At 37.9% G+C, this 15,418-nt stretch overlaps 1 protein-coding gene across 1 annotated transcript in view; it reads left to right on the top strand.

The window, feature by feature from the left end:
* Window positions 1-15,418, top strand: part of LOC308495627 (ankyrin repeat domain-containing protein 26-like) — a gene marked incomplete at its 3' end in the record, with an annotated part of 39,189 nt that overhangs the window by 5,773 nt on the left and 17,998 nt on the right. Inside the window, exons 4-7 of the mRNA XM_081080595.1 lie at window positions 503-575; window positions 5,310-5,394; window positions 5,722-5,783; window positions 8,656-8,728. Coding sequence (XP_080936721.1) covers window positions 503-575; window positions 5,310-5,394; window positions 5,722-5,783; window positions 8,656-8,728 — 293 coding nt within the window. The remainder of the gene's footprint in view (window positions 1-502; window positions 576-5,309; window positions 5,395-5,721; window positions 5,784-8,655; window positions 8,729-15,418) is intronic.

Here is a 15,418-nt window from a genome sequence, read left to right as displayed (position 1 = left end):
TGAGTGAAAACAAGGAATGGGGTAAGTTTAGTAACTGCTTTCTATGTTAAAGAAGCAAGACTGCCGTTTTTGACCCACACAGATTAATCTTTGAACCAGGGACAGACCGTGGAGAAGGCTCAGTGTATCGTTCTACCTTGATTTAGGTCATTGCTTTTGTCCCAGTTCAGGTTCCTATTGTCAGCTATTAATTGCAATTTCAATTCAGCCTTCAGGACTTTTGGTGAAAACAAGGTACTCTCAGGTGTTGCCAACATGTTTGCTGTCATTCTTTGTTATGGAAACTTAGAGTGTCTCTTCATTAAATATTGCACGAGTTGGGAGTGGTGGAGGCAGCAATAGATAACTGATAGCTTTTCTAGAACATCCTCTAAATTTTAATCATATCAAGAAACTTCATTTCATATGCAGATAGCTGAATTGTACTTTTTTTGTTGTTGTTGTTGCTGCCTTTGTAAAGAAATGAACTCACTTGTGTCTGTTGTGTATCTTTCCCCGGAAGTCTTTCCTGGAAACCTGGCAGTGATGATTCATGGTCTACGTCAGACGATGGACTCTTCGATGTTGGTACCAAGGTAAAAGGCTCCTGTGTGAAATTAACTGTTGTGCTCTTAATATAGTTTTGTGTAGCGCCGAGTTGTAAAATTTAGTAGTGCTCCACCTATCATTGTTTTATGTTTGTTATGGAAAATTGGTCAAGGTGAACCATTTGATAACATATGACCATTTGATGCTTCGTTGTTTTGTTGTTGTTCTTTTAACTTTAGTAAGTATCGAAGTTGGGAGCTGAAAGAAGAAGGGTCTGGGAAATGTATAGTGATAGTAAAATTCTATAGGGAGTTTTCCCACAGTGACGGAGATATGCAATTTGGTTAAAGGTAAGGATTCTTAATGTGACTTTTACGTTATACCAGCCTGACTTTTATCATACTCGTCCCGAAATGAAATCTTTAATGGATCAGGTACTCATTGTAACAGTCATGAATTCTTCCTGATACCTTTCAGTTTTAAAACTATATAGCATATGACATATAGTTTTATTTTTTTACGCTTTGTATGTTGGTAGGGTATACTTGTTAGGAGGGAGTGTTTTCTCCATTATTTTTTCACTTACATCCCGTGGACATTCCATATTATTTTATATTAGTTTCCCATATACCAGGTTCATCATTTAGACTTAAAATAATAGTAGAAGTTTTGAAAGTTTAGAATTCATGTTGTCTATCTCAAAACCCATATTACAAAGGGATTCCACTATGTTCTAAATCATTGCATTGTGAATATTTTAAATGTCTTTATCTAATTGAAGAGTATATGTTTTGTATAAAATAATAACCAATTTGAAAAGCAGAGATTCTTTTTTTTTTCAAGTTTAGTGTTTTAATGGCGTGTTTGATTACATGGTTTTTGATGCGTGGGCCCCTGCGCCCGTATAAGCAAGAGCGACACAGATTTTCATTTAACTGATATGCTGAAATACTCCATAGTCAAATCAACACTTGTTCTGTACCTATTCTGTAACAAGCATGATCTGATTTAATCCTCAGAATAGCTTTGTCAAGGAAGGGAATCCTCATGTTCAGAGATAAGGAAATGGAGTCCAAGGCAATCTAGGCAGCATGTCTTGCAGTAGCCAGGTTTTGATGCAAAATCCACTTGGCTCCAAAGCTGATGATGCTCTTAGCTGCTCCCTATAAAAACATGTCCGTGAGATTTTATGCCCATTGACCATGATGCATTGACCAAAGTAAAGAAAGGAGCCGTGTCTGCAAAAGACAGGATCCTTTCTTTACTCTGGTGAAAAGCAGTGATTCTTAAAAACTACATAATAAAATATCAAATTTCAGAAAGTTTTTAGTTTAAATGTAAAATTTTTCATTTCTGTTACAGTTGACATTCAATGATGTCAGCCTCAGGTGTACAGCATAGTGGTTAGGCATTTCTATAATGTGTAAAGTGGTACCCTGATTAGTGTGGTATACCTGACACCATACTTAGTTATTACAGTGTTATTTACTATATCTTTGTGCTGTACTTGACATCTACATGACTATTTTATAACTGCCAATTTGTACTTCTTAACCCTTTAACCTTTTCAGTTTGTTCCCCGATACTCTTCCCTCTGAGCAACGATCAGTTAGTTCTCTGCACCTATGAGTTTGTTTCTTTTTTCTATGTTCATTTATTTTTTTTTACATATCACCAATAGGTGAAATCATGTGGTGTTTGCCTTTCTCTATCTGACTTTTTTCACTTCGAATAATACCCTCTAGGTCCACGCACATTGTCGCAAATGGTAAGATTTTGTTCTTTGTTTACAGCCAAGTAGTATGTTGTTGTGTATATGTACCACTTCTTCTTTATCCACTACGATGGATACTTCAGTTATTTCTTTATCTGGAGTATTGTAAATTATGTAAATATAACCATACAGATGCATACATGTTTCAAATCAGTGTTTGGGATTTCTGCGGAGAAAAACCCAGAAGTGGGATTGCTATGCCACCTGGTAGTTCTGTTTTCAAATTTTTGAGGAGCTTCCATATTGTTTTCCATTGTGTCTGGTCAGATTTGCAGTCCCACCAACAGTGCACGGGGCTTCCCTTCACATCCTCATCAACATTGGTTGTTTGTTGATTTATTGATGACGGCCATTCGGACAGGTGTGAGGTGGTAGCTCATTGTGCTTTTAATTTGCATCGCTCTGATGATTAGTGGCACTGAGCATGTTTTCGTATGTCTCTTGGCTATCTGTGTGACCTCTTTGGAGAAAAGTCTATTCAAGTACTCTTCTCATTTTGTAATTGCATTGTCTTTTGGTGTTACGAGTGGTGTTATGAGTTCCTTATGTGTTTTGGATATCTTCTCCCATTCATCTGGTCGTGTTTTCATTTTGTTGATGGTTTCTATTACTGTGCAAAAATTTTTGAGTTTGATGTCATATATATGGCTCTTGTAGTCCTATCCATTCTGCCACCTTATGTCTTGACTGAAACATTTAACCTATTTACATTTAAAGTAATTTTTATACGTATGTAATTATTGCCATTTTATTATTCATATTTCTTCTCCTCCTCCTCCTCCTCCTCCTCCTCCTCCTCCTCCTCCTCTTCCTCCTCCTCTTCCTCTTTCTACTTCTACTTCTTTTTTCAAGTCCTCGTTTCACATTTCTTGATACTGGTTTGTTGGTGCTGATGCAATCATCTTTTTCTCTGGCAAGTCTTTACCTCTCCTTTGATTCGAAATGAGAGCCTGGCCGGATGCAGTAATAGTAATCTTGGTTGTAGATTATTGCTTTTCATCACTTTCAATATTTCTTGCCAATCTCTTCTGACCTGCAAATTTTCTCTTGAGAGATCACCTGACAGTCTTATGAGATCTCCACTGTACGTGACTAACTACTTTTCTCTTGATGGTTTTAATATTCTCTCCATGTCCTAACCCTTTGGAATTTTAATTATGATATGTTTTGGTGTGGACCTGTTTGGGTTCATTTTGTTTGGAACTCTTTGTGTTTCCTACGCTTGTGTGTCTATCTCCTTCTCCAGGTTAGGAAAGGTTTCCATCATTGTGTATTCCAATAGGTTTTCAATTCCTGCTCTCTCTCTCTCTTCTCCTTTAGATAGCCTTACGGATGTTGTTACACCTGATATTGTCCCAGACATCCCTTAAAGCACTTTCTGTTTTATTTATTTATTTTTATTTATATTCATTTTTTTTCTGTTCTGATTGGGTGTTTGTGCTACCTTGTCTACCAAATCACTATTGAACCTCTGCTTCACCAAATGTGGTGCTGATTCCATCTATAAATTATTCATTTCAGATATTGTATTTTTCATTTCAGACTTTTTTTAAACGATTTCTATGTCCTTTTTATGTTTGCTGTCTCTCCGTTGAAGTTTTACTTACTTTGTCTATTCTTCCCCTAATTTCATCTGGCATCCCTATAACCAGTATTTTGAACTCTGTATCTGGTATATTGCTTGTCTCCGTTTGGTTTACCTCTTTTTCTAGAGTTTTATCCTGTTCTTTCATTAGAGAAATGTTTCTTTCTCTCTTCTTTTTTCACTGCCTCTCTGTGTTTGTTTTCCTGTATTCTGTAGATCTGCTAATTCTCCTCGTCTTGACAGTATTGCCTTACATACCAGGTGTCGTGTGGGGCCCAGTGGTACAGTCTCCCCGGTCACCTGAGCCGGGTGCTCCAGAAGCTCGTGTGGGTGGTGTGTGCCCTCCTGTTGTACTTGAGCCTTATTGCTGTTGGCACATCTGGGTGTGGAATTGACCCTCAGGACGACTGGCTGTGACTACAGTAGATGAACCCCTGTGTGTGGGCTGACCCCACAGAGTGAGATCGGCTGTAGCAGGGCTCCGGTGTCTGCTCAGTCCATGGCTTGGGCGTGTCATTATGGAGCTATTTTGGTGATGTTCTGGTGTTGCTGAAACTGATCCCCAGGTGTGTTGGATTTGGGGCCTCTTGGGAGGGGCTGTGGGGCAGGCCCAAGCCAGCTGCTGCTTGTGCCCAACCGGGAGCCACCTAGGGGAAGCTACAAAGTGACCTATTGTTGGCAGCTGCCTTTGTGGTTTTGGAGGCACCGGGGAGAGGCTATGCTGTGACACAAGACAGGCTGATGGATAGGATCCTAGAAAGAAACGGAAGTCCTCAATATCATAAATTGCAGCCCGAGTGGCTGTTGTAAACTAGAATTGTGAAGATGCAACACCTCTGCTTCCTGAGTGACTCCCCATTACGTGAGGGTAGAATTCATCTGCTAGCATGACATGTGCCTTCTTTGATTTGGTTCTGATTCTGCAGTTGTCTCTATCCCATTCTCAGAGTTCCAGGCTTACCTCATTCCTTTGCTGCCCTCACTTACAACATGTTGTTTCACACCTCAGGCTTTTGCTCCTGCTGCCCTTGTGGAATCCCCTTCATGCCTTCCCTCAGCACCTTGTATAACTTTCAAGATGCAGCCCTATCTTTGCAGTATCTGCTGAGCTTCCCTGATAAAACCGATTGTCGTCTCTTTTGTGCCCTTACTATACTTTATTCACTTCAGGTGTGGAAGTGGAGAGCGGTACTTTTCTGTTGTTATTTTTCATGTATTATAATATCTCTACTCCTACTAGAATGTAGGACAAAATGTTTCATTTCTATTTCCAGCTTCCCCTGGGTCTGGCTATGACGGCTACAGTAAAGTTTTCTTGTCTTACCTACGGATTGACTGAGTGAGTGAGTCAATGAGTAAATGAATAGGATGTTTTCTGAAGTTGGGTTTTTCTTTTCTTTTTTTTCTTTCTTTTTTTAATAGAAAGAAGCAACCAAGCCAGCAATTCGAAAAAGAGAAAATCGTGTGGATATTATTGAAAGTGCTCCACAAGACCAAGCAAACAATGGTAATTTGACTTGTGTTGATGGAGCACACCAGAATAATATAAGTGGTAATTTAGTGACTATCTATGAATTCTTTCTAGCTTAAGCTCTGCTATAAAGAAATCTAACATGTGTCGATCCAAATGTGATATTCATTTCTTTTAAGCATTTTTTCCTATCTTTTGGGCAAAAGTATCCCCACTACTAACAGCTGCTTCTTCTTGCAAATGCTTCGTTCCCCTGAATTCTTTTCTGCTATTACTTTTATGGAAATAAGCACGACTGAATGTGTACTTAAAATGCATAGTAATATATGTTCACATTAATGTACCTGTGACTACATTTTATAGTTATAAAGTCATCATTAGGATTAGGACAAGATGAAGATGAAGAATCACCTTGGGATTCTGAGGTACTGTCTTACACTATTATTATTATCATTACTATTTTAAATATCACCATTGAGTGATGTTAAAATGAAAAAGGTATGCTTTGACTTTACTTTCTCGCCTCTGCATTTCCTCATACAAATCATTTTTTATGGTTTATCCTATAATGAATAAACTAGCTATGTGCGTAATATAATAAGACAGCGTAGTACAATTCTGCTAACTTGCAAGTGTCACTTAAGGAAGTCAGTGTGGAAAAGCATAAAACACTAAGGCTTCCAAGTCATAAGGAATCAGTTTGGGTTGTGAAGTTAAGTTCACCTAAAAGCTAAAGAATTATTCCCAGTCAACCTATGCCCAAATGCATGACTCTGTGGTTTTTGTAGATGTGCAAATGTCCTAATGAGTCAGAAAGAAAGAAATTGGTTTGTAGGGTGTTTTTTTTTTAATAATTTGGAACTTGAAAAGATAATGCCTGGGACATCAAAGTATTATTATATTTGTAATGTCGAATAGATCTGCAAGAAACCGTTCCAATGAAAAAAGACCATAGTGAATAGTAATAATACGTAGGATTATACTAACAGTAATCAGCTGAGCGCTGTTTTAATACAGGACAACTGTCTTGTTCAGTTAAAATAGCATGCATTGAGTGTCTTGATGGCAACCATACTTGTAGTAATAGAAGTACAAAGTAATGATGAGCTGATGCGAGGTGACAGCTGTGGAAAGAGATAAGAAAGGTGTGATCTTCTGATACAGGCAACTGCAGCCTACTGGTCTAGACACTGTGTTTGAGGAAAGAACAGAATGGAATCCTGGATGGGTAACTCAATAGCTACAGAATCTTGGGAATAGTATAAAACACGTAGGCTTCCAAGTCATAAGGAACCGGTTTGGGTTGTGAAGTTAACTTTACCTAAAAATTAAAGTTATTCCAGTTCGAACTATGCCCAAATGCATGACTTTGTGGTTTTTGTGGATGTGTAAATATCCTAATGAAATTCAGAAAGAATTTGGATAGTAGGGTTTGTTTGTAACTTGGAACTAGGAAACATAATGTCTGGGATATCAAAGTATCATTATATTTGTATTGTCAAATAGGTCCGCAAGGACATTTTCTACAGTAGGAAAAGCCTGGTGAATACTAATAATATGTTGGATTACACTAACAACAATTTGGCTGAGTGCTGCTTTAATATGTAACAACTGTCGTGTTCAGTTAAAATAGGAAGCATTGAGTAACTTGATGGCGACCGTACTCGTAGTACTAGAAGTACAATGTAATGATGAGCCAATGTGAGATGACAGCTGTTGAAAGATATAAGAAAGGTGTGATCCTCTGATATAGGCAACTGCAGCCTACTGGTGTAGGCACTGTGTTTGACGATAAGAACACACTAGAATCCTGGATCGGTCACTTACTAGCTGTGGGATCTTGGGGAAACTTCTTTTTAACCTGTCGGATGTCAGTGACCTCATTTGTCGTAATGGTACTTATGCCTACCTTTCAGTATGTGGAATGAACTAATGTGGTAACAAATGTGAAAACACTTTGTGAAGTGTAAAGGGAGCTATAGAAATATAAAATCAATGATCACAGTGGGCCGTAGTGACTTACTAAATGGTGAGGACACTTTCTGTAAACCTGAAGGACAATCAAATGGCAGTAGTGTTAAGAACAGAGTGGAAAAGTCAGAAGCATGTGAATTTCTAATCTGGGGGATGCTAAACTTCAGGAGACTGTGATAGGCGATACCCTGTAGATGTGTAGTGTTTCGGTACTTGAGGCTCTGTTGGTGCGAGCTCAGTGTTTCACCTTGAGTAAATTTCTAGTTAGATACCAGCTTTGTGCTGGGCAGTTAGACAATGAATAGGGAAGTTCAGGGGTTCAGCTGTAGCTGTAGGAGCAGAAAAACAAGTGAACAACAGTCCATTGTAAGTCACTATATCTGGGTCATTTAAAGAGAATGGAGAATGCTGGGTTAGAGAATATTGTCATGGGGGGGGCATGGTTGTAGTTGGAATAGGAGTGGGAGTGCAGTTTCGGTGGTCAGGAAAGATCTTTCTGAGGGTGACAAAAACGGCCAAGTGAAGCATGAGAAGGAGCCAGTCATGTGAAGATCTAGGAGCAAAACCTGCTGGGCATGAACAACAATGGATCACATCTGTTCATCATTTCATTCTAATGTCTTGGAATGGCCACCAAGCAGGAAGTGGGGTAACCATCATCAAACTGTTTTCATATTTGTTGTTTTGGGTGGAAAAGAAATAAAATGTGCATAGTAAGTGTCTGGTACATTTCAGATGACTATAATAAATAAATGTTCTTATTTTTCCCTGATTAGAAATTATTATACTTTTTTGAAAAGTTGCATAACTATATATAACATTTTTCCTATCATTTATTGAAACACAATTTAATGAAAAGTTTTTCTTATCTCTTTGCCACTTGGTTCAATCATGTTTTTCTATCAAATTTTTTGTCCAATAAGAGTTCGGTTTTTCCTAGCTCTTGTTGACATAGATGAAGTAGGTTCTAAAATGTTCTGTCTAAACTCAACTGGACATACACCAAGGGTTCTTACCATGTCAAGCAAGTATCTTGTTTTAACACTAAAAAACAAATCTGTCATTAGAAATATTTAACAGTTATATCAAGTACACTTATCAAAGTATTAGGTTGTTGTGAAAGTAATTGAGGTTTAAAAGGTTAAAAAAAATTGCAAATCTGCAATTACGTTTGCACGAACCTAATATATGCTTAAACACATATTTTTCAAAAAATCCTTTTCTTGGAGGTGATAACTTTAACATTTTCATCCTGAATTATTAACTAGAGATGGTGTGAAGTGTCCATTAATTACTAATCATCTTGTTTCCTAACCCCTTCAGCCGAGCATTGAAGTGGAAGATCCTGTTCCTAACAGAGCTGTAGGAATGGACGATGTGCAACCCTTCAGACCAGGTACACTGTGTAATACCAATTTAATTTTGGGAAGGAGTACGCAAGGACATTTGACGTGCTCACAGTCTTCTATTCAGACTTACTTTCCTTTGTTACAAATTTAATTGAAGTATTTCACATAAACAACGTGATGTCATTGTTGGTATCGATGTTTGAGAAAAAAGACATCGACAGGAATAAGAAAACAAGATTTTAAAAGGGTGACTTCACTAAAATGTTTCTCCTCTTGTTTCGATATCCTAAATGTCCCAGTTTGGAACCCCTGTACTTAATAGGGGTTCTCAGAGGTTAATAATCAAACTGGAAGATACTTCCAGCGTTTCAAATGGTCATTTGAATTTTGACGTTTACCCAAGTAAGCCTCAGTTGCTACCATGTCATTTGTGTTTTAACTTTACTTCCTCTTAGTGTTGTGACACTGATGGTCTTAAGCCAACCAGATGTTCTGCTGAGCAGACACTGGCTATGTGTGTACGTGCGCCTATGGTGTCTTCGATTATTAAAAATGGGAGAAGTAATTAATGATAATGAATATTTGGTAGACACAATCTTTGAAAAAAGGAATTCTGAAGCTTTTGTGCCTTGGGATGCTTTTATGCTATTAAAAATTATTGAGAATTCCAAAGAATATTTTTAAGTCGGTAGTCTCCATAGATAGTTACAATATTAGAAATAAAAACTGAACAATTTAAAATACGAGCACACACTGTCATGCATTCCGTGAGCCATTGGAGCTACGACCCAGTAACCATAGAGCTATGATGTCACCATCAGAGCTGTGATATCACGGCTGTGGAAAGCTCTACTGTACACTTAGAAGAGAATGAGAGTGAAAATGGCAAATGACATTCAGTCTTTCTGTGAAAATAGCTTTGACCTTTTCGGGCCCCTCGACTGACAGACCTTGGGACTTCACGGATTCTCACATGACATTGGAAACCACCGTTTTAAATGATGTACGGGCTTCCTGGATGTGAAGTGATAAAAGAGGCTTTAAAGCTTCACTTCTACAATTGTGTTTTTCTTTCACTTGTCTTAAAAAGTTTTAAGCTGAGAATATTGTTTAAAAAAACAAAAGGAAAATACTTTTGTTATATATTCATTTTCTGTCTCATGGTACCCTGTACTCTTTGGAGCTCATGGGGACCTCGTTTGATCCCATTTTTCTTTGTAAACAATAAGGTCGCCCAGGACTGTAATTTGTCATGTGAATATCTGTTTATCTAAGGCTTAAAAATGAATTCTGAAGATATTGGGGCATTTAGAAAAGACCATTTTCTTGTAATAAGTAGTTTCTTATTTGGAATTGTACCATTCAATGAAAGTTTTTTAAATCCATGTTTGTCACACATATTTAAAATTAAGATAAGCGGTTAGACATAACTTTTGATAATGACAAAAAATGTCACACACAGCACCATGTTAAGTAATAAGAAGAAAAGCTTTAATTGGAACCACATTATATAACAGAAATTGCTGAGTGACAATAGTTAATTCAACTTAACTTACGTGAATGGCAAGTATAGGACACCTAAAATAAAATGAGCTCTGAAGGAGTAGAGTGTTTGGGAGAAAGGAGGACGTGGGACTGCTTCTCTGAAGAAGGAAGTTTTACAATATGGTCAACTTTGTGTTATTTTTACCTCCTCATAAACGAAAATTTTATTTTCAGATTTTTCCAGCTGGGATTCTACTTCTTTGACTTTCAATCATGGAACTTGTCAAATATCCGGGGATTCGAAATTTGGTGATAAAAGGCCATTTGCCACACACTCAATGAGACCTCTGTCAGCACCCACAGAGTTTGGACAGATGCCCGTAATAGACAAACGAAAGACGCAGGTTGTAGGTGTGTTCCTCTTACATAATTCTTCCCTCCATGAATTGTGTGAATCACAGCTACAAGAAAACAGAGAAAGCAAAGAAGGAAATAAAAAAAAACAGAAAGAGTTCAACCCTAGCCCACCTCTGTGTAGGTTGATCGTAGTTATGAATTTCCTATAGTCATTTTGTAGCAAAATCTGCTTTATGTTTACGCAACTCACAGCCAAATGGAATAAGTTTTAGCAAGACATTGGCATTCTTCCTCAATCAGAGTAACATAAGGAAATAAGAAAGGGAATAAGGAGAAAGGGTGAATCCATTTAGACTAGTATTTCACGTACCCTGGGGAGTATATATGCATACATGCACACATATATAGGTACATATGTATATATGTATATATATATATATATATATATATATATATATATATATATCTGTGTATATGTGTATGTATATAAATATATAAATATAAATATATACACACACACACACAGATATACAGCAGAGGAAGTAAAAGTTCTTCATGTATTAATTGCCCACCAGTTGTATCAGTAACATTCACTCTACTATAGTCTTCAGGGGTGTTCCCAAACAAATATTTTTACATCACTTGAATCTGACGCTTTCAAAGTTCTGTGTTTTTCTATTGTGTATTTACAATGTATTTGAATTTTTTTTCTTTTAACAGTGGATGAGTGTTCTCAATGCGACCCTGCAAGCAGGTAGGATTTTATGGATTTCTAAAATTGCATGTTAACTAAGAGACTGCGGAGAGAAGCCAGTAAGCTTTAATGAGTGTTCTGCTCTGGGCTAGACCCTATACTATGTGCCTACCATTGGTTATCCCAGGTCATCGGCACAGTTGATTTGCAAAGTAGCTGTGCTGTTCGGCTGTTTTTATTCATTAGAGGAGTGTGGTTCCAGGAGGTGGATTAATTGACACTTGGTTCCATAGTTACCAAGTGGCTAACCCGTGATGTGACCTTCAGCCTGCTTGGCTTCCCAAGTCCGTTCTCTTGTCCCTCAGCCTGTACTGAGAAGTGCCTGGACAGGTCTGGATTCAAGATTCAGGTGCACGTCAGGTGGCCTCAGAGAGTCCCGTTTAGTGATGCCTTAATGCTGATTTAGAAGTTTCCTATCAAGCCCAGTTAGCCCAAGCTTTTGTCTTAATGTACTTGACAATTGCAGCAGTCACGAGAACCTTGTTTTCACCATCAGTGTTGAGGGCAGATGTCAGTTCGCTGTGGCCACAGAACCACAGGTTGTACATAAGCAAGACCTAATCAGATAAATGTTTTCAGGTATAATGCGATGTACCCTTCTTGGGACGAATTGTTGTTCTGTAAGTGAAGATCATCTATGTATAGACTGTTGTGCTAATTCAGCACAAATTGAGAGGATATTTCTAATTGACTTCTCTACTTACTGACTCCTCAGACTGTGTTTTCCTTCTGGCTAATACCTTTACCTTGTTCTAGGAAGTTTTTTCTCTTTTTCCAGAGTCTTTCTTCCTTCTTCCATGACTTTTCTTGATTTTTTACCTTTTTCTCTGCTTTACTCGGGGTAGTTTTGTTGCTGTTGTTGTGTTATTTTTTTCCACTTCTGCCAGCTAAGTATTCTCCATTTTTCTTGACAGAATCAAAAGTACATAGAATTCCAGGTGTTGAATGAATGTTATCAATTAATTATTCAAAACACCCCCTAGTATTTCATGCTGCCATTAATGTTTTGGTCAAGTGGTTGATCACATGAGGAGTTTGAACTGTAAGAGATTGAAGTGACTTCTTTGAGTACAGTGAGTGATGAAATGAGATTAGTATAGGTTTCTAAGCCCAGTACACTTCCTTCTTTATCATCCTTTGGGTGAGTGTTTTAATTATGGAAAGGTCTAGTGAATGCAATGGAAGAGGCTAAGAATGGAATTAGCAGGGGAATCCACGTTTCAAGAGGAACAACACAGGTTGGGATAGGAATAAGGCTCTTAGAGCAGAGATTAGATAGAGATCAGATGAGGGAAAAGAGATCAGAATGTTAGGGTATGACAAGGTAAAGAGAAATTACAGGAAGGAAGGACACAGGATGTTGGTAGTTGTCTAAAAAAGCAGATTAAAATAAGGGGCTCAAGGGCGTCCTGCCTGAACAGGTTGCTGCTGTTTTGTTTGTTGAATTGGAGGAACCAGCAAAATTTAAGGTTTGTATGAAAACATATTAAACCTTTGAGCCTCTGGAAACATTCTCTTTATAGCAAGTAGGAATGTGGTATCATCCACCTGCACCCGAAATTACAGAGGGGGTCCCCTTGAGTCCAAAGGCACTGGAGATTGCTGAACTACATAGATCAGCACAAGACACCACGGCAGGTGTCTTGTCACCTCTACCTCTTTGCCCAACGCGCTGATGTCCTTCCCATGGAGATGGAGGGTTGGGCAGAGGGAGGACTGATTGTGAAACCAGTAATGGAGTTGGGTAGGTGGTAACGTGCCTGTGTTGGGAGTGGATGACTGAGGCTCCATTTAGCTTGTTTTCCAGGAACAGGGAAATAGAGAACTCCTACTGTGGGTCATTTGAGCCCAACCTTGTTTCAGGAGTCTATGCCTTCGTAGGCTGAAGTTTTCAAGGTTGGAGATTGCCAGGAAGCTTTGCGGACAAGTGATCTGGGAGTGGGGAGGCTAACAACGTACATATTTGTTCTTTGACTTTTGTACATGTAAGTTGCAAACATTTCATGCATTTCAGGGACCTCACTGTAGTGTTTTTGAGTGAAAACAAGGAATGGGATAAGTTTAGTAACTGCTTTCTATGTTAAAGAAGCAAGACTGCCGTTTTTGACCCACACAGATTAATCTTTGAACCAGGGACAGACCGTGGAGAAGGCTCAGTGTATCATTCTATCTTGATTTAGGTCATTGCTTTTGTCCCAGTTCAGGTTCCTATTGTCAGCTATTAATTGCGTTTTCAATTCAGCCTTCAGGACTTTGGTGAAAACAAGGTACTCTCAGGTGTTGCCAACATGTTTGCTGTCGTTTTTTGTTATGGAAACTTAGAGTGTATCTTCATTAAATATTGCACGAGTTGGGAGTGGTGGAGGCAGCAATAGATAACTGATAGCTTTTCTAGAACATCATCTAAATTTTAATCGTATCAAGAAACTTCATTTCATATGCAGATAGCTGAATTGTACTCCTTTTGTTGTTGTTGTTGCTGCCTTTGTAAAGAAATGAACTCACTTGTGTCTGTTGTGTATCTTTCCCCGGAAGTCTTTCCTGGAAACCTGGCAGTGATGATTCATGGTCTACGTCAGACGATGGACTCTTCGATGTTGGTACCAAGGTAAAAGGCTCCTGTGTGAAATTAACTGTTGTGCTCTTAATTTAGTTTTGTGTAGCGCCGAGTTGTAAAATTTAGTAGTGCTCCACCTATCATTGTTTTATGTTTGTTATGGAAAATTGGTCAAGGTGAACCATTTGATAACATATGACCATTTGATGCTTCGTTGTTTTGTTGTTGTTCTTTTAACTTTAGTAAGTATCGAAGTTGGGAGCTGAGAAAAGAAGGGTCTGGGAAATGTATTGTGATAGTAAAATTCTATAGGGAGTTTTCCCACAGTGACGGAGATATGCAATTTGGTTAAAGGTAAGGATTCTTAATGTGACTTTTACGTTATACCAGCCTGACTTTTATCATACTCGTGCCTAAATGGAATCTTTAATGGATCAGGTACTCATTGTAACAGTCATGAATTCTTCCTGATACCTTTCAGTTTTAAAACTATATAGCATATGACATATAGTTTTATTTTTTTACGCTATGTATGTTGGTATGGTATACTTGTTAGGAGGGAGTGTTTTCTCCATTATTTTTTCACTTACATCCCGTGGACATTCCATATTATTTTATATTAGTTTCCGGTATACCAGGTTCATCATTTAGACTTAAAATAATAGTAGAAGTTTTGAAAGTTTAGAATTCATGTTGTCTATCTCAAAACCCATATTACAAAGGGATTCCACTATGTTCTAAATCATTGCATTGTGAATATTTTAAATGTCTTTATCTAATTGAAGAGTATATGTTTTGTATAAAATAATAACCAATTTGAAAAGCAGAGATTCTTTTTTTTTTTTTCAAGTTTAGTGTTTTAATGGCGTGTTTGATTACATGGTTTTTGATGCGTGGGCCCCTGTGCCCGTATAAGCAAGAGCGACACAGATTTTCATTTAACTGATATGCTGAAATACTCCATAGTAAAATCAACACTTGTTCTGTACCTATTCTGTAACAAGCATGATCTGATTTAATCCTCAGAATAGCTTTGTCAAGGAAGGGAATCCTCATGTTCAGAGATAAGGAAATGGAGTCCAAGGCAATCTAGGCAGCATGTCTTGCAGTAGCCAGGGAGAAGTTTGAGGGTTTGATGCAAAATCCACTTGGCTCCAAAGCTGATGATGCTCTTAGCTGCTCCCTATAAAAACATGTCCGTGAGATTTTATGCCCATTGACCATGATGCATTGACCAAAGTAAAGAAAGGAGCCGTGTCTGCAAAAGACAGGATCCTTTCTTTACTCTGGTGAAAAGCAGAGATTCTTAAAAACTACATAATAAAATATCAAATTTCAGAAAGTTTTTAGTTTAAATGTAAAATTTTTCATTTCTGTTATAGTTGACATTCAATGATGTCAGCCTCAGGTGTACAGCATAGTAGTTAGGCATTTCTATAATGTGTAAAGTGGTACCCTGATTAGTGTGGTATACCTGACACCATACTTAGTTATTACAGTGTTATTTACTATATCTTTGTGCTGTACTTGACATCTACATGACTATTTTATAACTGCCAATTTGTACTTCTTAACCCTTTAACC

This window comes from Rhinolophus hipposideros (assembly GCF_964194185.1).
Source record: "Rhinolophus hipposideros genome assembly, contig: HAP1_SCAFFOLD_55, whole genome shotgun sequence".
Classification (NCBI taxonomy): domain Eukaryota; kingdom Metazoa; phylum Chordata; class Mammalia; order Chiroptera; family Rhinolophidae; genus Rhinolophus; species Rhinolophus hipposideros.
This window is presented reverse-complemented; position numbering and strand designations above follow the sequence as displayed.